At 59.8% G+C, this 27,029-nt stretch overlaps 5 protein-coding genes across 7 annotated transcripts in view; 2 read left to right on the forward strand and 3 right to left on the reverse strand.

Annotated features, from left to right (window-relative positions):
* Positions 1–61: 61 nt before the first annotated feature.
* Sphk2 (sphingosine kinase 2) lies at positions 62–7,910 on the reverse strand. 3 transcript variants are annotated; one of them, XM_026406231.2, is made up of 7 exons: positions 7,703–7,910; positions 6,657–6,808; positions 3,373–3,844; positions 2,500–2,649; positions 2,306–2,400; positions 2,109–2,224; positions 62–1,752 (listed from the first exon to the last, which is right to left on the reverse strand). In XM_026406231.2, exons 3-7 carry the CDS (start codon positions 3,773–3,775, stop codon positions 663–665), a joined length of 1,854 nt encoding a protein of 617 aa, XP_026262016.1. In that variant the 5' UTR covers positions 3,776–3,844; positions 6,657–6,808; positions 7,703–7,910; the 3' UTR covers positions 62–662. The 3 variants fall into 3 exon arrangements, with proteins under 3 accessions (XP_026262016.1, XP_077649522.1, XP_026262017.1); XM_077793396.1 differs by lacking the exon at positions 7,703–7,910 and adding an exon at positions 7,393–7,687; XM_026406232.2 differs by lacking the exons at positions 6,657–6,808; positions 7,703–7,910 and adding an exon at positions 4,641–5,285.
* A 105-nt stretch (positions 7,911–8,015) lies between these two features.
* Rpl18 (ribosomal protein L18) lies at positions 8,016–11,714 on the forward strand. Its single transcript, XM_026406235.2, has 7 exons — positions 8,016–8,117; positions 9,375–9,461; positions 9,751–9,858; positions 10,310–10,408; positions 10,973–11,096; positions 11,274–11,343; positions 11,601–11,714. Exons 1-7 carry the CDS (start codon positions 8,115–8,117, stop codon positions 11,674–11,676), a joined length of 567 nt encoding a protein of 188 aa, XP_026262020.1. The 5' UTR covers positions 8,016–8,114; the 3' UTR covers positions 11,677–11,714.
* Positions 11,715–13,433: 1,719 nt separating this feature from the next.
* Fam83e (family with sequence similarity 83 member E) lies at positions 13,434–20,856 on the forward strand. Its single transcript, XM_026406433.2, has 5 exons — positions 13,434–13,892; positions 15,363–15,530; positions 15,876–16,000; positions 18,660–19,104; positions 20,578–20,856. The coding sequence occupies exons 1-5, from the start codon at positions 13,434–13,436 to the stop codon at positions 20,854–20,856; spliced, it is 1,476 nt and encodes a 491-aa protein (XP_026262218.1).
* Positions 17,134–17,511, reverse strand: Spaca4 (sperm acrosome associated 4). The gene has a single exon (XM_026406434.2). The coding sequence runs from the start codon at positions 17,509–17,511 to the stop codon at positions 17,134–17,136; it is 378 nt and encodes a 125-aa protein (XP_026262219.2).
* A 767-nt stretch (positions 20,857–21,623) lies between the features above and the next one.
* Sult2b1 (sulfotransferase family 2B member 1) overlaps positions 21,624–27,029 on the reverse strand; it is a 28,896-nt gene continuing 23,490 nt past the window's right edge. The window contains exons 4-7 of the mRNA XM_026406205.2: positions 26,480–26,606; positions 26,048–26,142; positions 23,213–23,393; positions 21,624–21,847 (exon numbers count right to left, since the gene is read on the reverse strand). Coding sequence (XP_026261990.2) covers positions 21,624–21,847; positions 23,213–23,393; positions 26,048–26,142; positions 26,480–26,606 — 627 coding nt within the window. The remainder of the gene's footprint in view (positions 21,848–23,212; positions 23,394–26,047; positions 26,143–26,479; positions 26,607–27,029) is intronic.

A 27,029-nucleotide genomic window follows, 5' to 3' on the forward strand; every position in this document is an offset into this window, starting at 1 on the left:
CCATAATAGAGCTGCATTAAGGGCCTAGTCTGGGCCGTCAGATGAAGGAAGGGCGAAGGTCTAGAGGAATGAAGCGGCTGCCTTTATTGCATAGACCTTTTCAATTGCTTTTTAAATTGGGGACGGGGACGCACAAGACACAGAACGGAGGAAATGAATTCCCCGCCCCCACCGGCGGGGGAGAGGAGGAGCATTAGTGCAAATCTGAACGACGGCCCTGGGGAACCTGCCCCTCCCGGGCTGATTGGCCAGTTAAGTGGAGGCACCGGAGTGGATAGGGCGAGAACCGGGCCCTGACTGGCCGATGAACTAAGGCCTTTCCCAGCTCCTACATTCCAGGTCCCGTCATTGGGCGACGCTTAAGGTAGTCTCTGCCCTCAGTCGCCCTGGCCTTCAGCGAGCCGGAGGCGAGGGTCGTAACTGAGCCCCGCCGGCAGCAGTCCGAGCCCAGGCGCCACGTCCCACCCTCATTGGTCAGGCACTATCCTCGGGACGGCCCTGGGACTCGGGCCACCCTCCAGCAGCAGTTCTGGTTCCCCGGAGGCGGGCACGATCCTGAGGCGGGATTAATCTCGCAGTTGGGAGCCCCGTCCCAACTCGGCAGTCAGGCCACACCTTCTACCTAAGGCCCCACCCCTGGCGGGCTCCGAGCTAGATTAGGTTCAGGGCTCCTGCCCCGCGCAGCCAGGAGGCCCAGTGAGCAGAGTACCGAGGCCCGGATGCACCTGCGCCTGCAGCGGCCCGTACTCTACAAGTTCCCCGTCCACTGTGAGCAGGCCGCGAGGCGTGAGTGGCTCGAGGCGGAAGGCACGGGCCGCAGCGTATCCTAGCTGCGGACAGCCCAGGCTGAAGTGGCTACCACGCTCCATGGCCAAGAAAAGGCGCAGTAGCGCCGCCCGTGATATGCCGCTCCGCACCCAGCATAGGTGCACCAGGCCGTCATCAAAGCGTGCATGTGGAGCTGCCACCAGGTCAGCGCTCAGGTGGCTGGGAGAGATGGCCAATATAAGCACAAAGTCTCCCTCCAACGTCACCCAGTCTGGGGGCAGTGGGCTGCCCAAGGGAGGCAGCAAGTGGTCCTGTGGCCCCCAGGTAGAGGTCGCTGGGGCACCAGGGGTGGGAGGGGGGAGGCCAGAGGAGGCTGGCATTTCAGGGGGCCCTTCTGTGATGGGTGAGAGCGAAGCTACCTTGGGAGAGCTGGGGGGTGAGGGCAGCAGCGGGTCTGGGGACAGTGGAGCATCCCCAGCCCCACCCCAGTCACCCACCAGCTCTGGGCCTCCACCATTGAGAGACAGTACAGGCAGAGGCTCAGGTGAGCCAGGGGAGACCAGGGCAGGCTGGGGCAGGGGCAGGGGCAGGTCAGACACTGAGCGATGCAAGGGGGAGTGGGCCATGGGTGGCGCTGGTTCTGGGGTCAGCGTCAGCTCTGACTTGGCTCGGGGAAGGCTGTGGGCAGGCGTGGGCGAAGCTGGCTCCACAGAGGCAGGGAGGTAGGAGAGCCGTCCTCGATAGGTGTGCAGTGTGGCGAGCCCCAGCACTGTGCCCAGTGTGAAGCGGGCACTGCCCAGGGCCCTGAAGCGCTCGCTCTGGATGTCCACGTCCGACACGAAGCCCCAGGCCACAGACAGGAAGGAGAAACAGCGGGAACCTGAGGCCAGTGTCACAGACAGCAGGTCCAGTGGGTGGCCACCACCGCGGCAGAGCAGCAGTGAGCAGTTGAGCAGCAGGTCTAGGCCCAGGGCCGGCTCAAACCTTCACAGCCAGAGAGGGGAGAAGAGCACCATGGGAAAGAGGAAAGGCAGCAGCACAGGGCAGAGGGAAGGGCAGAGAAGCCAGGGCCCTGAGCCCACCGCAGCCTCATGGCCACCTCCTGACATCTGATAAGTGTCCAGAGAATGCCTCCCCTGTGCCAGGCAGTTGTAGCTACTAGGAATACTGCTGGGAACAAGCTGGCTGAACTGTCTGGAGGGGACATGGGCACCACAGCCAGGCTGACCTGCTTTACAGGGGGTTTGGCTGAGGGGGAGACTCGGGTTCCCAGAATCTCCAGAAAGGCTCCCCCCACCCTCATATTGCCTCAGCCTCCCCAGCAGGCGTGGCCAACCTACCCCCCAAGCTGGTTCACTGCCCCGGCCAGAGCATTTCCGGAGCCGCAGGGGAGGATCCCGACAGGCATCTTCACGGCCTCCTCCCAGTCAGGGCGGTCTAGGAGCCCGTTCAACACCTAGAGGGGGAGAGACCAGCTGCCTGGGTCCTGGTCTCCTGTAGCCCCCCAAGGCTCAGAGTTAGGGTGCTCCCCCTTTACCTCAAAGAGCAGCCCATCTCCCGAGAGGGTGACGATGCCATCCCACTCACTCAGGCTCAGCCCTTGGACTAGCTCCCGGGCATGGTTCTGACGTTCTAATGAGGAAAACCAAGAGGTTAGGTGGGCTGTCTCCTCCCCCAGAGCCCAGGAGTCCTAGCCACCAGCCCCCATCTCCCACCCTGGGGCTCCCTTACCTGTCTGTATGAGGTTGAAGGACAGCCCAGCTTCAGAGATCATGGGCAGCACGTGGTTCTTACACCACTGCCAGGCCAGACCCCGCCCCCCGAAGGGATTAACCAATAGGAGCAACCGGGGTGGCCGTGGCAGAAGCTCAGGGGTGATCTCTGCAGAGAGAGGGTAGGGTCTACAGAGGCCAGACACCCAGCCCCCTCAGTCAGGAAACAGTTCCTTCAAACCCCCGCATTGGGATGGTGGGGGCTGGCACCTGGGAGCTTTCTCCTCTCATCCTCACCTGGCCAGACCCAAGTATGCAGCCCCACCCCCTCTCCCAGGTGCTGAGACAAAGGGCTTGGGTGTGAAACCAAGTGCCCTTTGGACACATATGTGGGAGGACAAAGGAGCTGAGATCCCAGAACACCTGTTACCCAGCATCAGATTACTCCACAGGCCCCACCCCCAGGGGCCCCAGGCAGCCAGCAGGACCTGGAGGCCCACAGAAAACTCACTAGATGGGGAACCCTGGAGAACCCTGGGGGGCAGAACTCTGCTGAAAATCTCTGACCCTCCACAGGCTGGATTAGATGCCACCTCTAGGCGCCTCGGATGCCTCAGGGGACTTGTGTTGGCACCTGTACACTCATGGTGGTGACTGTTCATGTCTCAGTCTGCTGCTCTCACCAGCCCAGGAGCTTCTGATTCATCTGTGGTCAAGACCCACAGGAGGGGGAGAGGACAGAGACAGAATCTAGCCAGAGAACAGGGGACATCGCTCATGTCCCTCTGCCAGTGTTGCTCCCTTGGTAGCCCATCCCTGTCTCTCACTCTTCCCATAAAGACCCAGAGACACCACAGAGGGAGATTAGGACAGTGGCTGCCCAGCGCCTCACCCCCGTCCCCAGGCAGTGGTAATCCTCGAAGTAGACACATGAGGGCAGTAGCCCAGCGCTGGGCTTCAGCACGGTTCTCCTCATAAGTGGCTGCACCATCTGCCCGAAAGGTGCGGCTGGCTCTTCGCCGGCCCCCACGCCGGCCCCGAGGGTAGGTGTAGATGCAGAAGTAGGCCGCTGTGTCCGAGGGGCTGCGGCTCCTCAGGGTGCAGCAGCCTGAGACCTCAGCCAGTGGGACCAGGCCACCCCGGGGCCGGGCTTCAGGCTTCGGGCGCAGCCGCTGTATGTGCAGGGCCTGTGATGTGAGGGTGAGGGCATATCTCGGGCCACGGGCTGGGTAGGAGCCAAACTCGCCATGTAGGAGTGGGGTACTGGCAGCCAGTGGTGGTGGTGGAGGGGCCATAGCCTCGGCCCTGTCCAGGGAGTTCTTAGGCCCGTGTCCCCAGCTCCAAGTCAGCTCCTGCTTTGGCCTCTGTGGGGAGGGAGGGGGGGGCAAGGGTCAGAGTCCAGGACCCCCTTGTGGGAGGGGTAGGGCCTGTGGGTAGGAGGAGACAATGAAGGGCAGTGGCAGGTGGGAGAGGAGTATCAGAGACAGACAGGTACAAGACAGCGTGGAGAGACAGAACACAGGGCAAAGATCAGTTGGGCAGGAAGGCCAACATCCTGAAAGGCTGGGGGACCCAGGCACACAAACATTCCTTTATTTATTCCCCAAATAATTACTCAGAACCTCAAAGTGCCAGTTATGGAGCTAGGCCCAGCAAATACAGCAGGGAACAAAACAGACAAAAATTCCCACCTTCACGGGGTTTATATTTTAATCAGAAGACAAAACAAGATCAAACAGTAAAATTATAGTGCATTGGATGATAATAAGAAAACTAAGGCGCAGAGGGGGGCTTGGACGGAGGAGATACATGCAGAAATCAACGTGTAAAGGCAGAGAAAGGCACACCCCCACACAACCAAGCACATTGAGTCATCTCCAGGTGGAGAGTGATCTCAGACATAAAGAAAAAGAGGGACAAACTCTGAAAACCAGGGAAACACAGAGAGAGACAAAGAGTTACAATGAGATGAAACCAAGACTGATGACAGATGCTTGGAGATTAAGAGTCTCTCACCCCAAGGGGAAAGGCAGCAGGCATTTAGAAGGGGGGTGGGCAAACATGAGAGGCAGTGGGCAGGATATGACCAGGGGGTCAGAGCAGAGCCACATGCAAGCCACAGAAGGGACAGGGGTGGACAACTTGTCTTCCAGCACTGACCTGGGTGTCTGGCCACCTGCTCTCCAGGGAGAGGGTAGGAGCCAGGACTGAGGTCCCTTCCCCTGTCCTCTGCCCAGCTTCTGCCTCCCATCTTCTCCTTCCTGCTCACCTTTGTTCTCCATTGTCCCGCCCAGCCACCTGCCTACACTGCTTCTCGCCTTCCCAAGCTTACAGCAGTCCCAGACACACCCCAGTCTGTGGACTCGTCCTCAGAAACCACCTCTGCCCCCTGCCCAGGGCGGCCCCCTGAGGCCCAGGGTGTCTGCCCCACCCCCAAACCTGCAATGGCCCTCTATTGGAGCCTCAGATCAGCTCGAGCAGAGCCCTGCAGGTCCTCCACTCCTGGGCCTGGGTCTCCACCCTGAGGCTCCCCGTCCGTAGGCCTACGTCTTCCTGGGCCCCTCGGTTCCCGGCCCTCATCCCTACTCGGCTAGCGGACCCGGTCCCAGGCCTGGGCTTCCAACCCTGGATCCCTCAGGGGCAGTCCTGGTTTTCCACTTCCATCTCCCACCCGAGCACCCCGGTCCCGGTCAGCGTGTAGGTTCCTCTCGGTTTACCGGTTCCCCAGACTCGGGTCCCTGCCCCGACCCCGCACCCTCCTCACACGCCGGGTCCTCCAGCAGCCAGCCCCTCAAGTCTGCACAACCGCCCCCCATCAGACCTAGGGGTGGGGGGAGGGTGTGCACGCGCTCGACCAATGGCCGCGCGGCCGGCCCCAGGCGCTCCAATGAGAGCGCACGGGGGCGGGACCAGCGGGCTGGCGAGCGGGGCGCAGGAGCCGGCCGCCCGCGAGCGCGAGAGCTGGGCGGGGCGTCGCGCTCCGCCGGGCCGGGCGCCATCGTAGGTGAGGGCGCGCGCGCAGCCGAGGTGACTTCGCGGCCTCTCCGGCAGTGCCGCCGACGCCTTCTTTGTTGAAGGCAAGTAGACCGTCCCAGGCGTTGAGTTTACAAAAGAAAAGGGGCGTGGAGAGGAAGCCGTTAGCTGGAGAGAGACCGTGACCCTAACACTGGCAACCGGAGTCCAAAGACGTGCGAGTTCCAGACACCTAGACGCAAGCAAGGCAGAGCCCGGGAGGCGGGGTCGAGGGAGCTGGGAGGAAGGGAGAGAGGTTTGCTTCAGACAGTTACATTCAAGACAGGCATAGAGAAAAGCAGGCAGACAGACAGACAGACAGAAAAGACGGTGGGATTGAGAATGTGCAAAGTGAGGGCACAGAACTCCCAGCCAAAGACAGGTGGAGACAGACTCTTCTGAAATGAAGACCAGAGAACAGAGGCTCCTTATTTCACAAATTGTTTACTTTGGACTCCAACCAGAGTGGAGGCAGCAGGGGATAAACATCTGCCCAGGAAATGACCCAGTCACATGGCAAGACAGACACAAAGAGAGAGACCTTTAGGTCAGGGGTGAGGAAGGGGAAGAATGCTGGAAACCCAGAGGCTCCTGGGCTGAGACCAAGAGAGACAGGGGCCAAGGACATGTTAAATCCACAGAGCAAGGCCAGGAGGTGTCAAGAGACCTAGCATAAGACAGAAACGCAGAAAGACATATGCTGAATGAGACCCGGGACAAAACTTTCTATAAAGAGACAAGTGGAGGAGTAAGTTCATTTATTGCTAAACAAATGTACCTCACACCACAGTAGCAACAGTCCCAGATGATGCGTGCTGCAGTGACGTAATGAGGGACAGAGATGAGGGACAGAGACGGAAGATCGAGAGATAGGAAGATGCAGCACTGAGCTCTGAACCCGGGGAGAAAAAAGCAGATGCTGACTAGTTTGAGGTTAAGACCGGGAGGTCACATCACACACACACAGAAAAAGGGAAGATGTGGAAGGAGGAAGAAAAAAAGGGTGCCTCCAGCCCACAGTCTGGGAAGCCTCTGATTGCTCAGCGTCAGCTGCCCTGTCTGGGAAATGGGGAGGAAGCTACTTACACCTGCTCGGAGGGAAAGCAGAGCTCACTGATGGGGGGGTCCGCAGTAAATGATCTTGGCTTTCAGCTGGACACTTACCTGGTTCTGCTGCTCCTCTGGTTAAAGGTGTCCATTCATCTGCTGCCCCTCTGCTCTGTTACATCAACAGCACCCTGGCCCTGGGTCTGAGGCCATAGGAGGGTGGTCTGGGCAAGGAGTCAGGCCTCACTGTCCAGGCTTGGCCTCGGGCTCTGAGGAGGAGAAGAGAGTGGGTCGGAGCATCCAGCAGAATGCAAGAGGCCCTGCCAGGCTCAGTGGGTCAGAGACCGTCAGCTTTGTCACTGCCCCAACCAGTGGGTCAGGTTGTATCTGACAAGTGCTAATAACAGGAGGAAAGACTAATTTCTATTGAGCACTTATGTATTTAAGTACTTTTATTTACTTATGTAATTCTGGTAAACACCCTGTATGCCAGACTTCTTATCGTTCCTATTTTTCTCAATAAGGGGAGTGCAGCACAGTGACTTGCCCAAGGGCATACCATTAATAAGTAGCAGAGCCAGAATTTGAATATGGTCACACCCCGGCAAGTCCCGTTTTGCCATCTTTCTACATCTGAACTTATCTGGGGTCTCCACCCCCTCATCTTTCCCTTCCCATCCGCTGGGTCTCCATCCCTCTATCCTCATCCCAATCCATGGGGGCTCCATTCTTTATCCTCTCTAATCTCCCCCTCTCTAGGTCACTCCTGTCTCTCTCAGAAGCTTGTCACCTATTTCTTTTCCACTCAACCCTTCAAGGCGAGCCTTAGTGCGCCTTCTCTACACACCAGTACCTTGTACATCCCTCACACCGAAACCGCTGGACCAGCTGAACCTCTCTGGTTGAGAAAAGCAGACCCTCCGTGATGGGAAAGCTGAGGAAGGGTCAGGGGGAGATCGGAAGGCGGAAATATAAGGTGCCACAGGTTGAGCTGCAGCAAGAAGATCTCGGGTTAGATATCTAGTAGGACTTCCCGAGCTTCGGCTGCGCTACAAGTTCAGCGCGAGATAGATAGGGCGGCCGCGAATCTAAGGAAACGCCGGAAGCGTAGGGTGAGAGTTTTCTCCAGGCCCAGACTAGACCCGCCAGCCCCGCCTCCTCACCTCCAATACTCGGCCCGCCAGGTCCTCCGGGAGCCACAGAGAGGCTCTCGGCGTCAGGCCAGAGCGTCACCGCGCGATGCCTCCTCCTAGGTCCACGCATCTCTCTCACTCTCGGGTCTCTTTTTTCCGGAAGAATATCGAGAACAGCGACCGGGTAGGGCCAGAGAGGCCCCCGACGTGCTGGCCCTTCTCTCCTCAACGTCGTGCTTGTTTCTCTTTGGTTGTTCCTCCGCCCTCTTCAGTTTTTGTCCTTTACGCCAGCCTTCCGAAATACCATAGAGAAGACCGGTCCCTGGTAGAGCGTCGTGTCGCTCCCGTGTGACGCCACCAGGACGCTGCGCGCTGGAGGCTTTCCCCGCCCACCTCGGCCTTGCTCTTTCTTTCCGGACTAGGCCGAGCTCTAGGCGCCATCATGGTGAGTGAGCCTTGCGACGTCCAAGGCCTGCCTATCCGCTGCCATCCTCGGCGGTCTTGGGGTGGGGGCTTGCGGGAGGGGTGCCGTGGGTGCCCGAAGGAGGCAACTTTTGAGGCTGGGGGGCTGTTCTGATGTCCTGGAGACCGGGAATGGGTTAAGAGTCCCGTGGTCCTGTGTTACTGCCCCCATTGCAGTGATGATCAAAATGAGGTGCTGGGCGGCTGAGCGGTGGACCGACGCCCCAAGCCAGGGAATGGCAGAGCCAGGAATCGGTCCTAGGTAGCTGCGTCGTAGCCACTTTTAACCGCTTGCCTTTGCCGCCCTTGCCTGGACCTGTCACTCCCCAGTCTGGAAACTTGGGTTCGGGGGCAGTCGAGAATCTCATGCGTGGGACCCGGGTCCGGACGGGCCTCAGATTGAGTCTCAGTCCTCTACCCACCTTGTGCTCGTGCTTTCCGGCCTGCGCCCCAGTATCTTTTCTTTTTTCTTTGGGGACATAGTAGTGTTGCGTTGGAGATGAGGGAGTTGGGAAGAAGTCAGTCACTAGTCACTGGCCGTGCACATCACGGGGTCGTGCACAGAGGAAGTGCTGATGCTTAGTTACTAACGATCACACAGTCCGAGAAGGGCAGGTAGGGATGCATTGGGAAATTTGGGCTTTCCCTAGATTCTTGGGTCTAAAGTGGGAGTAAACTACTTCGGAGAGTTGTTAGAGGGAGATAACTGCTTTTGCGGTCCTTATTTATCTATGAAGTAAAGGTTCACCGCCGTTATTACTTAGAGCTTGCCACTGGCTTATTTTTTATTATCCTCCCGGTAAGGGAGTCCATTGTTTGGTTTTTGTTTTGCTTTGGGGAGGGGGTATACTGGAGAACCCAGGGGCTCTCTGCCACTGAGCTACATTCCCCACCCTGTTTATTTTCAGTGTCTCTCTGTTGCCCATGCTGGCCTCAAAATTGCCAGCCTGCTGTCTCAGCTGGGATTTCAGGCATATGTTATGTCCTTCCAAAGATACAGCTTGTAACGACTTAAAATTTTGGGTGGCTACTGTACTAAGATCCGTAGAGGTTCTGTGGTCTTCATTCAGATGGTGCCCACCTTACAGAGAGGGCTCAGAACTGACATGGATTTGAGCTCTTGTCCCCAGAGCCTGGGTCCCTGCTCAGTCTGGAAAATAAGTAACAACTGAGGCTGTCTATGAAGTGAGTAGAGGATCAGATTCAGAACTGGAACCATGGCTTCCCCTTACCCCTATAGGGAGTCGACATACGCCATAACAAGGACCGAAAGGTTCGGCGCAAGGAGCCCAAGAGCCAGGACATCTACCTAAGGCTGTTGGTCAAGGTGAGGTTGGGTCTGAGATCCTTGGGCAGGGCTACCCCAGGTCTGGATTGAGTATATCTTGGAATGGGGAGGGGATGTTCTGTGTCCCTGGCCAGGAAGGGGTGGGGTGGGGGAGTCGCCCTTGCCTGGACCTGTCACTCCCCAATCTGGAAATTTGAGTTCTGAGACAGTCGAGAATCTTGAGGGTTGGGGAGCCTTTTTACCCTGAATCATTTGTTCCTTCACTTGAAAGTGGGGGGTGCTGCTGCTGGCTACACCACATTCTCACTGTCTTCCCGATCCTCTACAGTTGTACAGGTTTCTGGCTAGACGAACCAATTCTACCTTCAACCAAGTGGTACTGAAGAGGTTGTTCATGAGTCGCACCAACAGGCCACCTCTCTCCCTCTCCCGGATGGTGAGTGTCTGGGCCAGGGGCTGGCTCTGGAGGGGGTGCTGGAGCATCCCCTGAGTCCAGGCAGCCAGCAGTGGTTGCCCAGCTCTGAACCTCAGTCAAAATCAAGTGTCTGTGGACAGCTGGCCCAGCGTCTTAGCCTTACTTTCACCTCGCCACGGGAGGGTTGTAGTGGCTTCATGGGGTTGTCTGAGCTTTCAAGTTTCATGTATCTCTGGGGGTCGGGGTTTAGTGGTAGAATGCTTGCCTAGCATGCCAGGTCCTAGGTTTCGTCCCTAGCACACACCTTCACCAGGTGAGATGTCTCTGTTTGGACTTTTTCTTCTGTTCTAGTTGGGAGGTGAGGTATGGGCAGGTTAGTCCATTTGGAGGGCACAGCCATCCGGGTCCTTGGGATGCCTGAAGTGGGGGATGGGATTTAAACACCAGAACAACTTTTCGTATTCCTCTCAAGATCCGGAAGATGAAGCTTCCTGGCCGAGAAAACAAAACAGCTGTGGTCGTGGGGACCATAACAGATGATGTTCGTGTTCAGGAGGTGCCCAAACTGAAGGTGAGTGGAGCTTGGGGCTCTGGCTCAGGAAACTGCTCTCAGACCTGACCCAATTTCTTGCTCTGTTGTATGCCACCTCTGTCACTCTTGTGGGTGGGACCAGCACCACACTTGTCCTGGTGGCCTTTAGGATAGGATGGAGTGGTCGTCTGTGGTGGAAGTCCTCGGCAAGCCCCTCTGGGCTCCGCTGTAGACTGCTGGCTGCTGGTTCTGGGGTGAGCCTGGGCTCAAGTCTGAATTTTTTTTCTTTTGCCGCTTTTGTCATTTGCATACCACATCCTTAAATCATGCTTTCCTCAGTTTCCTTATTCCTCCAAAATACATGAGACGTGGTCTGGAGGTTCTGAGAGGTTAAGGGTTTGGGGCTGGGGCTCTGGTGGAGCACTTGCTGGCACAGGTGAGGCACTGAGTTCCATCCCCAGCACCACATTTAAAAAAAAAAGCAGCTGTCAATCCAGGAAGCTCCTGGTGGTGGTACCAGCAGCCACACTGGGCCGGGGCAGTGGATGCAGTCCCTAGGTCTCCCTACAGGAGATTTGAGCCCCTCCCTCCTGTTTTCCCCAGGTGTGCGCACTGCGGGTGACCAGCCGAGCCCGTACCCGAATCCTCAAGGCTGGGGGCAAGATCCTCACCTTTGACCAACTGGCCCTGGACTCCCCCAAGGGCCGTGGCACGGTCCTGCTGTCTGGTAAGTGGTGCCTGCTGGCACCTGTCGGGGTTTGGTGAGGTGCACTGGCCTTCACCCTCCTGGGTCTGGGAGGTCAGACACGCCCAGGCCTGCACCTCATGGTCTTCAAGCCCTGTGCAGGCCAAAGGCACAGTGGCTCTTACCTGTCCCTGCCTGATTCCTTCTTCCTCTCCCCAGGTCCTCGCAAGGGCCGAGAGGTGTACCGGCATTTTGGCAAGGCTCCTGGGACCCCACACAGCCACACCAAGTGAGTATCAGGGTCCCTGCAGGTCTGGCTTCGCTGCCTTTTAGCTGCCCTCCCTTTGCTCAGCCTGCAGTTCCCTGGGTTAGGTGCAGGCTGACCAGGCCACAGGCCTCAGTGGGGGCATCTTCTGGGGAGCTGGGGCTTACATTTCACTCCCTCGCTGTGGGGCTCAGGCCGGGACCCTGGTGCAGGCTCTTCCTCTTGGCTCCCTGTGCAGCACAGCGGGAGGCTTCACCTGACCCTGTCTCTTCTTTCCACAGACCCTATGTCCGCTCCAAGGGCAGGAAATTCGAGCGTGCCAGAGGTCGGAGGGCCAGCCGTGGGTACAAAAACTAACCCCAGATTTACTGTTAATAAAGAGGCTTTGAATTTGATGGCCTTCTTGTGTTATTAATGGGGAGCAGAGTGGGGACCAGCCGAAGGCACCTGTGAGTGGGAATGCATCTGGTCTGGGGACTTGCCGCTGGGTCCTCCAAGAAGACCAGCCTCCAGGAGGAGCCCTTCCTCTCTGCCTTCCTGGCACATGCGCAGAGTACCTTACTGGGCCAGTTGGACCTTCTACCCACTGGAATCAGCCCCCACTCCTTCCCAGGTGTCTTGTTTTCCTGTTTCCTCCTAGAATTAGCCATGCTGCCTCCCCTAGGATCTCCCTGGCACTAGGGGGTGGGGCTGCAGTGTGGGGGTTGGGAGCAGGTGAGGTGTTGCCCTCTCTCCTGGTAACCGGAAGCCTGAGTGGCAGCTGGCCAGTCGCTGCCAAGTGCCCCTGTGTGGTCCCTCCCTGTGTTTACACAAGGGGCTGGGTTCCCAGGTCCCAGGTTAAAGCCTGACAAAGGCCCGGAAGAAGAGGAGTGAAAAGGAGGTCTCCAGCCCTGATACTGGCTCTCTGAGAAGGCAAGAAGAAGGGGGTAGACTCTGGTTGAACAAGGCCAGCTTTACTCGTCCTCTGCAGGAGCCCTTGCTGTGGTCTAAAGCAAAGCTGTCCCAGGGACTGAAAGGTGGGGCAGCTGGTTTGTAGAATCCTGGGAGAATGGGAAGGGAGACAGGATAGAGCTTGGGCCCTGTCCAGGAAGAAGTGAGTGGTGAGCTGGTCAGGCTGAGGCAGAAGTCCATGCAGGGGTCAGTTTGGGTAGGTCTTGGCATCAGGAGGGTGGGGCCAAGGCACAAGCGGCAGCAGCCAGCCTGAGAAGCTATGTCTGGCTAGTCTGCTTTCCTAGGTGCGTTGTCAAGATCATGGGCAGGTGTCCGAGTGTCTCAGCCCTAACTGCAGCAGCCTCAGGGGCTGGGGTATGAGGGTCCAGGAAGTAGGGTGTCCCCCATTGTAGGGAAGAGATTGGCCAGTTCCCCAGGGGAAGGAGCAGTGCGTCGGCTTGGGGCTGAGGCGCATTTCTCCAGGGCTGGGAGGCGTCCAGGATGGTGAGCCAGTGAGCACTGGTGAGCCAGCCGACTGATGGACCAGAGCGGCCCGTCCAGGCAGAGAGACTGGACAGGGGACAGCTGGGAGCTCCACCAGCTGACAGGTATCCTCAGTCAAGCTACCGGTGTCTGTCAAGCAGCCAGGTGGTCAGCTAGACATGCTATTGGCCAGATTCACACTTGCAACCCACTGTGCCATTGGTTAGTGAGATTGGGTGGGTGGTCGGGCACAGGCGGACAACCTGTTTCCTGGAAATGGTCAGGCAGTTAGCCAGACCTTCAACCAGGGCAGCCGGGTGGTCAGTCTGACAAGGTGGAGACATCTTGTGGCTGGCAGGCTGGCGGTCGTGTGGTCCAGCAGAGAGGCTAGCTGATGGCCTGATGCCAGGTGGCCACCCAGACTGTTAGTAGCTGGTTGGAGGTCAGAGAAGACCACAGGGGCACAGTGTTGGCAGGTACTTCTCAGCAGCCTGAGTCGTCAGTAGCCAGTTCACTGGACAGTCCGATTGTGGGGACTGTGAGCCAGTGACAGCACAGGGAGCTGTGGACATTTGCGGGGCTGCCCTGGAGGCCTCAGGTGCCCTCAGAGTCTGTCAGGAGACCCCAGATGGTCAATCCTCCAAAGACGGCCAGACCCTCGGGGACGCAGACACTCACGCCCGTCCCGCCCACCTGGCCCCATGGCAGCCTCCCAGCTGGCAGCCCTGGAAGAAGAGGAACTAGGGGCCGGGGTGAGGTCCCCTGGCTTCTTGTATTCTGAGGGCCAGCGGCTGGCGCTGGAAGCCCTGCTGAGCAAGGGGGCAGAGGCCTTCCAGGCCTGTGTACAACAGGAGGGGCTGCGGCCCTTCCTGAGCGGGGACGAGGTCCAGGGCTTGGCTGCGGCTGCTGAAGACTGGACAGTAGCCAGGCAAGAGCCCGGCGGGGCAGCAGAAAGAGCCACCACCACCGAAGGGGACGGGGGTAGTCTGACCTACTGGCCTGGCCAGTCAGAGGAACCAGCGCCCGTGCTGCGACTCGGCTGGCCAGAGGACACTTCCTGGAAGGGCATCACCCGAGCACAGCTGTACACACAGCCCCCTGGCGAGGGCCACCCGCCTCTCAAGGAGCTGGTGCGCCAGGAAATCCAAGCTGCCCACAAGGTGAGCACCCCAGGGCCCCGGGCCGTTCCTCAGACCTGGACACCTTCACATGCCATTTCCAGGATTGGGCCCTGGCAGGACGCGCATGTCTAAATCCCCAGGACCGCATCCCTAGAGCCCAGGAGGCCCACCCTGGGCCTCATCCTTATGACAGAGATCTGATGTGGGCAGCAGCGGGGGGCGGGGGGTCCCTGCTCTTTCCCTTTAGACAGCCATGAGCCTCAAACCAAATTATGACTGTCCCTCCATCCCAGTCGTGCATCCTATCTCCCACCACCGAGCCAGCAGCTTCCCACCCCCAGCCCCTGGGAAGGCCCAGCGTCTCCCCTGCAGCCCCAGAAAGCCCATTCGCCAGAGGTAGTCTCTGAGTGACTCAGGAGGCTGAGGCTGGAGGATGCTTTTTAGTGGGCATGGTCTTCCTCTGAGGTGGGGACCATTATGACCATTGAAGATATGGGGAAACTGAGGCATGGGCCTGTCAGTGGCTGAGTGGGGACTGGAACCCAGGCCACCGGACTGGAGAGTCAGGGTTTGTCACCACCTTGTTCTGTGTTAAGATCTGGTCATCAGCTGGGGTTCCCAAAGCACACCTTAGTGGCCCAGCAAGTCAGCCCTCCTGCCCCCAGCACCCAGGCCATCCCAGAGGACCCAGGGCCCACTTACCCACGGTGCCCTCCAAGGGCGCCCAGCCACTGACCCAGTGGACATTTGGGCACCGTAGTGCCACGGTTCAAGGGCTCTTCATGGTTGTAGACACGTATTTTCATTTTTTTTTCTCAGCGGTGCTGGGGATTGAACCCAGGGGTGCTAACCACTGAGCCCCATCCCAGCCCTTTTTATATTTTATTTAGAGACGGGGTCTCGCTGAGTTGCTTAGGGCCTTGCTACATTGCTGAGGCTGGCTTTGAACTCATGGTTCCCCTGAGCCAGTGGGATTACGGGCATGCACCACCACACCTGGTTCAACTCCCAGCCCTTTTTATTTTTATTTTGAGTCAGGGTCTTTTTCTTTTCTTTTTCTTTTCTTTTTTTTTTTTTTGAGGGGGTGGGTACCGGGGATTGAACTCAGGAGCACTTGGCCACTGAGCCCCATCCCCAGCCCTATTTGTATTTTAGAGACAGGGTCTCACGGAGTTGCTTAGTGCCTTCCTTTTGCTGAGACTGGCCTTGAACTTGCCATCCTCCAGCCTCAGCCTCCTGAGTCACAGGTGCGTGCTACGCAGCGACTTGTGATTTTTGATGGACGTTTTCTAGACTGTGGGGGCTGGGCTCTTAGGAAGGCCTGCCTGTTTCTTGTTCGTGTCCAGAGGACTCCCCTTCAGCCCCTTGAGTATCCCAGGTAGTCCAGGCCCTTAACCCCAGGCTCCAGAGCATCTTACCCCCTAGTCCCCTGATGTCAGCCCCCACCCTGAGAGGCCCCCAAATCCCAGACTCCACCCACATGTCCATATGGTCTCTCCCTGTGCCCAGCTGGTGGCTGTGGTCATGGACGTCCTCACTGACCCAGACCTGCTCTCGGACTTGGTCGACGCCGCCTTGCGCCGCTGGGTGCCCGTCTACCTGCTCCTGGACGGCCAGCAGCTGCCTGCCTTCCTGGTGCTGGCCCAGCAGCTGGGGGTGAACCCCTGGGCCACAGAGGTAGGGGCTGGGCCACAGGGACCTGGGCAGCCCCATTCCGCGGCTCTGGGGCAGCACAGAAAGACTTTTCCACGGGGTCCTGGGTCCCTGAGATAGATGCCAGCTGAGGATCTCCCGAGACCTAGTGCCCAAGACACGAGGGACAGCGGAGGTGACATTCCTGGGGGTCCTGGGCCACGGAGGGGTATCCCCAAGCAACTCCTGAAGCTCTATACTAGTGGCTCTGGGGACACCTGAACAGCTTCTAAGGGTCAGGGGCCACCAGGTAGAAACAGCCTTGAGAGACCCCAGCCCGTGGAGTGGGCCTGAGCAAGGGCGTCCCCCCCCCCCCCCCCGACCCCACAGAACCTGGACGTCCGCATCGTGCGGGGATGCACTTTCCAGAGCCGCTGTCGACGGCAGGTGAGCGGCAACGTGCGAGAGAAATTCGTGCTCCTCGACGGTGACAGGGTCATCTCAGGATCCTACAGGTACGGCTTCTCAGCGTCCTGTACCCAGCTCTCCTGCAGATGACTTCCCCTTCCTGGGTCTCTCTATGCTCATCTGTAAAATGGGCCCAAACACCCTTCCCAGAAGAGGAGGTGTGAGCTCAGGGGGTTGGAGCCAGACCTGCTTGAGTACTGGTTCTGGCCCTGCTGCTGGCCTCGTTAGTTAGCCTTGGGGAAGTCTTTCTTTGGCCTTTGTAGTTCCTAATCTGGAAAACTGGGACATGGACCCTGGAGCTAGATGACCTGGATTCAGTACTAGCTGTGCAATGTTGGGCAATTTGATTCACCTCTCTGTGCCTCATTTCCCCCCTGTCTCCAGACATGAGATGAAATGGTTAGTGCCTTTAGAACAAGATCTCGACACAGACACCACTCACATTTTAGGCTGCGTCTTTGTTATGGGGGTTCTGCCAGGTGCACTAGAGGGTGCCGTGCTGTGTCCCCCGCCTGGACCTAGCGGGTGTTGGTCGCCACCCCCCTACACCCACACCAGTTATAACCACCAAAAACTTCTCCAGAAAGTGCCACATGCCCTGGGGACATAGAAATGGCTTGCTGAGGATCACGGTGCAGGACAGTGGTTTTCGGCCTGCTGTGCACCAGAGTCACTCGGGGGACTTGAAACACAGCTTCCTGCCCACCCCCTTCACCGGCCTGGGACAGGGCCCCGCGGTGCCTTTCTGGCAATTTCCCAGGTGTGGCTGCTGCTGCTCCTCGGGACACACGCTTTTAAGAACGGTGCCTGGCTCGTAACAGAAGGAGTTCTCCATCAGTGTCAGCTGTCATTTATTTTTACGATGATTTTTTTTTTTTAGTCATATTTCATAGACTCTAAGGTGCCACCAAGGGAAAGAAGTCTCCTGATTGAAATGCAAAAATACACACATCTTAGAACCGATGAAATACAGTCGTGCAGTCAAGCTCACAGGCCACCGGCCGGCACCACCGAGTCAGGCCCCGGGTGCTCCTCCCGGCCCTGGGCTGCGGGGTCGGCCCTCGAATGGATGGAGCCGGGGCCACAAGCGGTCGTCGAGGGCCTCTGGCCATTTAATGGGGGGAAGGGGGAAAGGTGGGGCATCTGGGAGACCGGTCCCGGGCCCTGCCCTCCCAGAGGGCTACGGCAAATGTGGCAGAAGTAGCAAGCCCACCAGCAGGCCCGCCGCGGCCCCCACCGTCGTGCTGCCTGTGTGGCCGGGGCTGGCGTTGCACAGGTGGCCGTAGCAGCAGGTGGTGGTGAGGCTGTAGGTGAGGCCCATGTAGCTGACCGGCTCCTCCCGGCCGCAGCTGGTGGAGCGCACGCAGCCCTTGTTGATGACGGGGCCCACGCCCTGCGCCACCCCGTGGCCTGTGAAGCAGTCCTCGTCATCCCCGCAGCGCATGTGGGTGCCAGGGCACTTGGTGGAGTCAGTCAGCTCACAGAAGATGCAGTCCTTGGCCCCCGTGGTGCCCGGCGGCACAGCCATCATCAGAAGCAGCAGCCAGCCGAGGACCATGGTGGCCTGGCGGCGGGGACGGCACCCAAGCCAGGCCGGGGGCTTCCTGGGCGTCCGGGAATTGCTGAATGAATGACCTCCTGGGACTCCTACCCACAGGACTTCTGCCCCTTGTCCTGGCCACTGGGAGCGTCAGGTCCTGATGCTCTGTGTCCCTCTCAGGAAGCTCTTGAGGCCTCGGGGCGGAGACAGGCCAGCGCCAGGGCCCGACAAGTCTTTGTGAAGTGGAATGCGGTGACCTCACAGACCCCTCAGGGTTCCCACTGACCGCTCTGGGGTGAGGTCATAGGTGGGGGCAGGTGGCACAATGTGCAAGGTGGCCCAACCTGCCGACCTTCAATGGAGCGAGGACAGTCACCTCGCCCAGGTGAGGACGCCTGAGCAGCGCCCACGATGCTGGCCACGGCTCGTCCACTGTGTGTGCTGCGCCCCCCGAGGGTCTGACTTCACATCTCCCACGGCAACCCCACTTCCAGGTGGGCAAGAGTGACACACCCAGGAGTCCCTGAGCCGGGGTCGGAGCCCGGGTCTCGCTTCATTCCCAGGAGGCCGGGAGACAGGAGGAGTCTGCCGGGCATGTGCTGCGCCAAGACTGCAGCCAAGAATTTACGAACACACCCCGCGGGGACAGGGGACGAGAGCACCCACCACCACACGGCTCTCAGGCTCTCCGCGCTGGCCACAGGCAGGGACAGGAACCCATGTCCCCGCTGGAGTCTGCCTGTACTTGGGCTTCATGTTACAGAGGAAGGAGCTGAGGCAGGCAGGGGGCAGGAGACCCAGGGCCGGCAAACAGCAAGTGCTTAATGAATGCACTCTTTCTGGGAAGCAGCTGAGTTTAAGACAAGCCTGTGGGAGCCGGGAAGCTCACCCCGACTCTCTCCAGCTGAAGTGCTCCTGGCTGGGGCCAGGCAGAGCCCAGGTGTGAGCTCCAGTCTGACTCCAAAGGACAGTGTCTTGACTCATGTGGTCCTCACGTCTGTCCCTCCGTCCTGTACCTCTGTTGTCCCCCTTCTACAGAGGGGGAAACTGAGGTGCTAGAGGCCAGGACCTGTCTGAGGTCACCCCACCTGCCTGGGGACCCGGGAGGGGACTGGTGATGGGAACCAGGCTTCACAGAGACCTGACCCCTGATTCTGGTCCCCCAGCTTCACGTGGAGTGACGCCCGCCTGCACCGCGGTCTGGTGACTCTGATGACCGGAGAGATCGTCGACGCTTTCAGTCGTGAGTTCCGGACACTGTATGCAGCCTCGTGGCCACTCCCACCCATGCCCGCCCAGGGCCCCCTCGTCAGCGTCGCGGGAGACGGGCAGCCGGCCCGCAGCCCACACCGTGTGGCTCACCGCTGCCCTGTAGCCCCCGTGTCACGGCTGCCACCCAATGGGCCACTGGCCCACCGCCTGGCTGCCTGCCGCATCCTCGAGGGGGACAGGCAGGAGTCCCCTGCCCCACCAGGGCCCGCTCTCAGTGACATCCTAAGAAGCGTGCAGCGTGCCCGGACTGGCAGTGGCCCCCCGACTCGGCCCAGCCGCTCCCTGTGGGACCTGAGCCGCCTGTCCCAGATGTCAGGCTCCAGTGACGGTGACAATGAGGTAAGACCTGGTGGCTGCTGCCGGAGGACAGAGGTGACACCAGAGGCCCAGGAAGGGGAAGGCAGCACCCCCAGGGGTGGGCTGGGTTCCGGGGTCCTACTCTGAACCCCAGAACAGGAAGTGTTTTCCAGGGCCAGGGCCAACCGCACGCCCAGCACCGGGGAGGTACGAAGAGCGAGCTGCTGGCCTCGATGTGCAGCTGCGGGGCCCATTCATGAGCCTCCTCCATGTGTTGGGGGGCAAGCTCTGGGTAGCAGGGGGCAGAAAAGACCCCTGAGCCTTGGGTACCACGAGCTTCCCTGAACCCCAGGGTCCCATCTAGGGGGTGGGCTGAGCAGTTGAGCTCCTTCCAGGTCTGGGGGAAATGGAATTCATGTTTTATTGATTTCATTGCATTCTCGCCCCGGGCCGGGGAGGTCACACTGCTGTCATGCTGATTGTTACCAAGGGGAAAGTGGAGGCTCAGATTAAGTAACTCGCCCCAGGTTGGAATAACCATCCTTCAGATAACCAACCTGCTTTGTCACCTCGCCATGCCCAGCACTTTCACAAGACTGGCTACATTTAATCTACCCACTTCACAGAGGGGGAAACCAAGGCCCAGAGCCCTGGCTGCCTCCCGGGTGGGCTTTTCAGTGGTCCGCTTCCTGGATCTGAGAGTCACAAGGCTGTAGGGGGAGAGGATTATGGGAGCCCAAGGGATTGTTCCTCCTGCTGCTCAGACAATGAGGTTCCAAGGAACCAGTTGGACCTCACTGGAGGACCCTGCTCAGGTGACTTTTTCCTCTGAGTCTCAGTCTCCTCAGCCACAAAGTGAGCTGCTGGGGGGGTCAGAGCAGCACCACGGAGGGGAGACAGGCAGACACGCCTATGGCGCAGCCCCTCTGAGCTGGACCCCAGCCTCAGTCTCCCCATCTGCTAAATGGGAGCCAGAGGCTTCTCCCCGGGGAGAGACACCCCAGGACTGGCTCCCTCCTCCCAGTCAGCGACTTCCTGGAGCTGGAGGAGGAGAAGGGGGCTAGGCAGGGGCAAGGTTCTCACCTCCACCTCCACCTCGTCCCCTGCCACCCTGACCCTGCATCACCTCCCTTAGCAAATATTTGTCCCCCCCTCCCCAGGCAGCTGCCAGCTGCTTCCAGTTCCTCCCACCTGCAAAGCCACAGGAGGGATGTGGCTCCTTGCCCCCTCGGGTCTGGGGGTGCCAGACCTCCCTCCACCCTACCTGCTTCCCTGACATCTCCCCCACCTCCCTCCCTCCCTCTTCCTCCTTCCTCTCCTCACCCCCATCTTCCTCCAGCTCCCCTGCTTCCTCTCCTCCTCCTCCTCCTCCTCCCTCCGTCTCCCCCATCTAACCTTCCCCTGCATCCCCTCCACCTCTCCCCACCTCTCTCCTCCCCTCCTCCCTCCCTGGCTCTGGGCCCCAGAAGCCTCCTCCCCGTCTCCTCCTCTCACCTCCTCTTTTTCCTTCCACAGCTCAAAAAGTCCCGGGGCTCCAAGGACACTCCTGCCAAGGCCCTGATGAGGCAGCGGGGCACTGGAGGGGGCCCGTGGGGTGAGGTGGACACCCGCCCTCTGGCCTGGTCCCAGCCCTGGGGTGGCCCCCTGCCCCTGATCCCTGCCCGCCGCCACCTTCGCTATCTGTCCCCAACCCAAAGGAGGTTTGGTGATGAGGCTGCATCCAAGCTCCCGGAATCCAGAGGTTTCCCGCAGCCAGACTGGGCCTCCCGCTCAGGACTTGGAGGGCGACCCTGACAGGAGCCCAGACAAATGTGCCCTCTCAGAGACCCCTGCCTGATGCCGTGCCTCAGACAAGGCCTCTGGCCTCAGGCCCGGGCAGTGGAAGGAGCCCAGTCCGGCCCTAGGCCTCAGTTCGCGGTCAGGGAAGTCGCAGGAGGCCTCCATTGCTGTGGACCCCGGGACCCGTTCAGCCAGGAACGACTCTCCCCAAGAGGTGGCTGAGCAGCCCCATGGAATTCTGTGGGACATGCCTGAGGAGTCCCTGGACAAAAGGCCATGCTTCCCCACCCCCCCCCGCCCCCGCCCCCGCCCCCAGAAGCTGTGAGTAAGCGGAGGGGGGAGAGGAGAGAGCCGGGGAGCCTCAGGGGAACAGGGGCTGAAGGTCCTGGTCACAGCTGCCCAGGGGTCTGGTGGGGGCTGGGCTGGCGCTGGGCGTTCGGGGAGCACGGAGCGGTGGATCCTCTAGGTCCCCATGACTTTTGCTCAGAATAAAACTCCTTCGTGCCCCAAACTTCTATTTCTGTAGCCAGGCCCCCAGCCCCAGAGCGCAGCGCGGCCCGGAGAAGCTGTGCCCAGCCCGGGCCTCGGTAGCATCTTTGCCTCCGAGAGGGGCTCCTGAGTCACCAACCTCATTGGCGGGACAGATGGGACCCAAGGCCCCGGTGGAACGCAGCCTGGGCGCCAGGTGCGGGGTCCCCACCGCCGCCCCAGCGCCCTCGCGCGCCCCCTGCCGCCCTCGCGCGCATCAAGGAGCCGGGCTGGAGCGACGTGTTTATTCGGGGTCACGGGTGGGCGGGATCCGAGGCCTGGACCGGGCGGGGATCGGGCTCGGGCTCGGGCTCAGTCTCCGGCTGGGGCTGGGGCTGGGGCTCGGGGTCCGGGCTGGTCTCCTCGGGGGCCTCGTCCCAGGGAAAGGCCTGCACTCCGCGCATCTGCTCCCGGTACACGCGGTCGAAAGCCTCGCTCTGCGCCACCGTGAAGTGGTTCTTCCAGTCCCCGCAGACCCCTGGAGGGGACGGAGGGAGGCATTCCAGCATCTTCCTTCACAGCACCCTCCACCTCCCCAGCGACCTGTCACCCCCTTTACCTAGGAGGGGGGACTCCTACATGGTCTGTCACCTACAGGACTCTGAATCCCACCTCCTCCCCCCCCCTGGCACCCCACTTTGCCCCTTGACCCTTTGCCTAGCACATCTCTTACAGTCTGGGGGTCGCCTCCTCTGTCCTGTCCCTAACTCTTGTTGCTGGGTGATGACTGGGCCCCTCCCCTGAGGAATCCTGGCAGCCCCAGGGCTCCACCACCGCCTGAGCCTCAGGTTTCCTATGTGGTCATGGGTGATCAGCCGGGCACTGGAATCCCGGGGCCCATGTCATTCCCTTCACAGTAGCTTGTAGAGAGGCCACCGGTCTCCCTGTAGCCCGGCCCTATCCGGCCCCCGGGTGCCTCCACCCCAACCCTTGGATCTGTGAATATGTAACTCTGCATGTCAACGGGAACTTGGAAGAAGTGGTGAAGGGTCCTGAGTCGGGAGATGGTTCTAGATTATCTGGGTGAGCCCAATGTCACCACAAGGAATGCTTTCTCTCCCCCCTTGTACTGGGAATTGATCCCAGGGGCACTTTACCCCAAAGCTGCAGCCCCAGCCCTCTATTTTTAAATTTTGAGACAAGATCTCTATAAATTGCTTAGAGCCTCACTAAATTGCTGAGACTGGCCTCAAATTTACGATCCTCTAGCACCGGCCGTTGGAATCATCACGGGCGTGTGCAGCACAAGGGGCCTTAAATGAGGGAGGCGGGAGGACCGAGGGTGCTCGGCTGCTGGCTTTGAAAATGCAGGAGGAGGCCAGATGCTGGGATGTAGGTTAGTGAGAAACCAAAAAGATTTTCCTGTGAAGTCTTCAGAAGATTTCTGGTCTTTCTGGCCTGATGTTACCCAGGCAGACTGATTTTGGATCTCTGACCCCCAGAAGTGTAAGCTGAGGACAGGTGTGTGCTGTTTGTGGCCTGGGTCAGTTGGTTAGAGCAGGACTCACTGCTTCTACCCCTGCTCTGTAATCCGACACTGGGGTATTTCTTCTTAAGGCCAAGGAGGATTTGTGGGCCCTTGGCCTGGTTGGCAGCCTGGATCGGTGCCCATGGGGTCCTGTTCCCTGGAGAGGAGAGGGAGACTCAGAGGGCAGAGACTCGTGGGCCAGGCTCTATTCTGAGCTCTGTGAGCAAAGTCAATCCTGGGTTCTTAGTGACCCTGTTCACCCCTATGCTCCAGCTGGGAAAACTGAGGCCCAGAGAGGCTAAGGAACTGGCCCAAATCACACAGCGATCTGATGGCCTGGTGGGGCCTGAATCCCGGAGCCCAGAGCTCCCTCACCTTTCCGGAGGAAGGCCCCTTGGCGGTGGTCCAGCAGGCTGGTGGGCAGCAGCGTGTAGTTGGACATGGAATTGGCCTTCATGGCACCGAAGGTCGAGTGTGCCACCACAGAGCCCAGGGCCTCCTCGTCCAGCGGCCGGCCCAGGAACTCACAGATGCGCTGCACGGAGCCTTGGAGGTCCTGGGAGCAGCGGAGAGTGAGTGGGGAGGGGTCAGCAGCGGGCTGGATGCCAGGTCCTGGCCCTGGGTGGCCGGGTGCCTCTTGTCCCTGTCTATTTTCCCACCTCTGTCCAAGGCGAGGCCAAGGGGTTGGGCCTCGCAGTTTTTGGAAGGTTCTGAGTGGGGGCTGGGTGCACCTGAGGTCACAGCGGGTCAGAAGTCAGCTCAGGGCCTTTTGGAGCCCATCCTCCCTCGGGTCAGAAGCAGGCAGCACCTGGTCAGCACCTGCTGGGCCCCCTCGGGAGCGCCCTCTGTGTCCCAGCCACAGGGCTAGACTCCCAGGCCTGGCCACACCCCGCCGTCCCCCTCACCCTACACCCCTGTCATCAGCTTGTCCCTCCTGCCCTCTGCCTCTGCTGTCCTGCCCCAGCCTCCTCCCAAGGCCTCCCACCCTGTCCTTCCAGAACTTTCCCTCCTATACTTTCCTCCCTCCAGACCTGGCACTGGGCTGTCAGAATGTCCTCTGTCATCGATGCTTTCTGAATATCACCTTCCTTGGGACAGTGATCATTGAAATCACTGCAGAACGAGCACCTAGTGTATACACCAAGCTCTGGTCCAAACCCCTGATGTGCATTTTCTGATCCTGTTATCAGCTTGGCAAGTATCATCTGGTTGGTAAATGAAGGCTCAGAGAGGAGAAGACACTTGTCTAAGGCCACACAGCCAGGGAGAAGCTCAGACTCATGTCTGAAGCTCACAGGCCCCTCTGCCACACTGCCTTCCGTGATACTCAGCGCCCTGCGCGGCCCGCCTCCAGGTGGCTCTGCGGCTGGACTGCCCTGCTCGTCCAGGTCACCTCTGTTCCTGACCCTCCATGCCTCTGTCTGCTGGAACCACTGCTGGGTCCCAGGAGTTCCAACCCCAGGAGCTCTGTTAGGCTCTCTGGCTTTTGGTTTGGAGAACAAAGCTTGATGGAAAGGGTCCACCCACCCGGGGACAATGTGCTCACAGTGGCCGCCTCTTCCACCCTCCCCTGTTCCATCCAAAGACATTTACCCGGATGGAAAAAAGAAATGACCGTGGGAGCCTGGGGGAGGGCTGTGCGCCCCCGGAGAGGAGGGGGTTGGCCGCGTGGGGCGACCACGGGAAGCTGCATCAGGCAGGTAGCCTGGCTTGTCCCTGCTGTGGGGGGTTAAGTGCCGTCACCTTGGGACTCAGCACCCAGTGGCAGACACTCGCTCTGTTTCCCGGCCAGGTCTGCCCTCTCCACCGCGGTCCACGCGGTGCTCACGAGGCTGGACCTGGCCAGTGGTCACAGTGCCCGGTGCCAGAATCCCCGAGCCCCAGCATTTTAAGGGTGAGACTTCTGGGCCCCAACACGTTTCTGCTCCTGCTGCTGCTGCCGGCTTGGGTGCTGGGATGGAGCCAGGGAGCTGCGCCCCTCGGCCCCCAGCCCCAGCCCTGCCCGAGCTGAGAGTTTCAAGGGGACTTCAACTTTGTGGGACACCAGAGTCCAGACCCTTAGCAGGAAGGAGTGGACCGGGAGCATGTGGAGCGTGCACCCGGGAAAGCGCAGGCTGGGGCAGGGACCTGGAGCGGAACAGGCCGGGGGCTCAGGAGGCCGAGGCAGGAGGATGGCGAGTTCAAAGCCAGCCTCAGCAACTCAACGTAGGGAGACCCATTCTAAGAATAAAATAATTTGAAAAAGGGACGGGGATGTGGCTCAGTGGTAGAGTACCCCGGGTTCCGTCCCCAGTGTCAGAGAAAAAGAAAAAAGAAAAGAAAAAAGGAAGCTTGGATGGTTGGGCTTGTTGGCTGTGGATTGTTCTGGAAGCCCAGCATCTGTCCGACAGCTGGCCAGGGCCATAGCCACCACCCTGCCTGGCCCCTGGGAGCCACCCCTGAGTGCACCAGGCCAGGCGCCCCTTGACCTGTGCCTGCCCCAGGGCCCTCGGAGGGGTCCAGCTGGGATCCCAGTGTGTCCCCCAGGCTGCTCCTCCACTGTGTCCTCTGCCGGTCCTCAGGCTCCACACAGCTCCCCTTGATCTCAGTAGCCCTCTCCCCCCTGCTCAGAGACAGGTGCAGTCCTCCCAGCGGCTCCACCTTCCACCCTCTCTTTTCCTATTTCGCTTTGTCTTCTGCAGGGATCTCTTGCTCTCCTGTTCTATGTTTTTTTTTATCGGGGTGCAGGGGCAGATACTGGGGATTGAATTGAACTCAGGGGCACTCGACCACTGAGCCACCCCCCAGCCCTTTTTTGTATTTTATTTAGAGACAGGGTCTCCCTGAGTTGCTTAGAGCCTTGATGTTGCTGAGGCTGGTTTTGAACTCGAGATTCTCCTGCCTCAGCCTCCTGAACCACTGGGGTAACAGGTGTGAGCCACTGTGCCCAGACTCTTTGTTTTCCTAAGAACCCATCAAGGAAAAGAAGCAACCTCAGGGCCTTTGCACTGGCTATTCCCCTGCCTGGGACACTATTCCCCCTCCACGTCTCCATGGCTCTCTGTCTCTCTCTCCTCCTTGAGACCTTGGCTTGGTGTCGTCACCTTTGCCTCAGGGCCTCCCCTTGACTGCCCTGTTGTGAGTTGCTCAGGGTCTCTGTTCTTCATCCCCTGGTGCACTGGGGCACAGTGGGGAGGGTAGAGGGCCGGCGAGGCAGAGGTGGGGACTCACCCGCTGCAACTCCTCGTAGGTGAGGAGCAGGAAGTTCTCTCTGCCCTGCATCCGAATCCAGCCCTTAATGTGGTCGAACCAGGAGCCGAACTGCACTGGGGGCAGAGGGGCAGGGGTGAGGGTGGGCAGCAGCTGCTTGGGGTCCCAAAGGTACCAACTCCACCTCAGCACGCGGCACCCCCCACACACACCGCCAGAGTGGACACCCTCCTGCCTCTGCCAAGTTCACTGCAGCTGCCTCTAGCCCACTCCTCCCCAGCTCCCCACCGTGGGCGGCCCTTGACCATCTGCCTGTGTCCCTCCTCTGTCTGTCCGTCCCTCCGTCTCCTTGCCTCCCGCTCTGCCTCACTTCCTGGCCTCTCCCCCACTCTGTAGGGTCCCTTTCTTGCTTATCCTCTTCCGTCTGGGTCCCCTGCTCCGCCCGGGGCTCACCTTCGCCCTTGAGGAAGTTCTCCAGGAACTGGTCGGGCGTGCCCGGGTCCTTCAGCTGCCTGGCGATCTTGGAGTAATGGTAGAAGGAGACCACCACGTCCCGGGGGTTCCTGCTTAGGTAGATCACCTGCAGGCGGACGGCCAGGACAGGGACAGACGTCACACAAAGGTAGAACCCCAGACCCAAGGCTGCTGCCCGCCAGCCCCTCGTGTGACCCTGCGGCAGGAAGGATGCGGGCAGACTCCCCAGGAGATGAGAGCGCTCCTTCCAACCAGGGACAGGGAGGAGCTGTTTCTGGGCCAGCTGGAGGGACCGTTTGGCCTCAGGGAAAAGAGGTGGAGAGAGAAGGTGCGGGATTCAGGACGGGGGCGCTCAGGGCAGGGGCATGGGCCAGGAGACAAAGCTGGCCCCCTTTTCCGTTCCCCTGGCCGCCCCTTCCTTGGCCTTCCAGCCTCCACTGGACCCTCTTTCTACCCCGGAGCCCTGCTCTCCTGGCTTACAGCCCCGTTGGCTCGAGGGACCCCAGCCCAGAGCCGCCTGGGCTGGCGT

This window comes from Urocitellus parryii, chromosome 15 (assembly GCF_045843805.1).
Source record: "Urocitellus parryii isolate mUroPar1 chromosome 15, mUroPar1.hap1, whole genome shotgun sequence".
Lineage (NCBI taxonomy): Eukaryota > Metazoa > Chordata > Mammalia > Rodentia > Sciuridae > Urocitellus > Urocitellus parryii.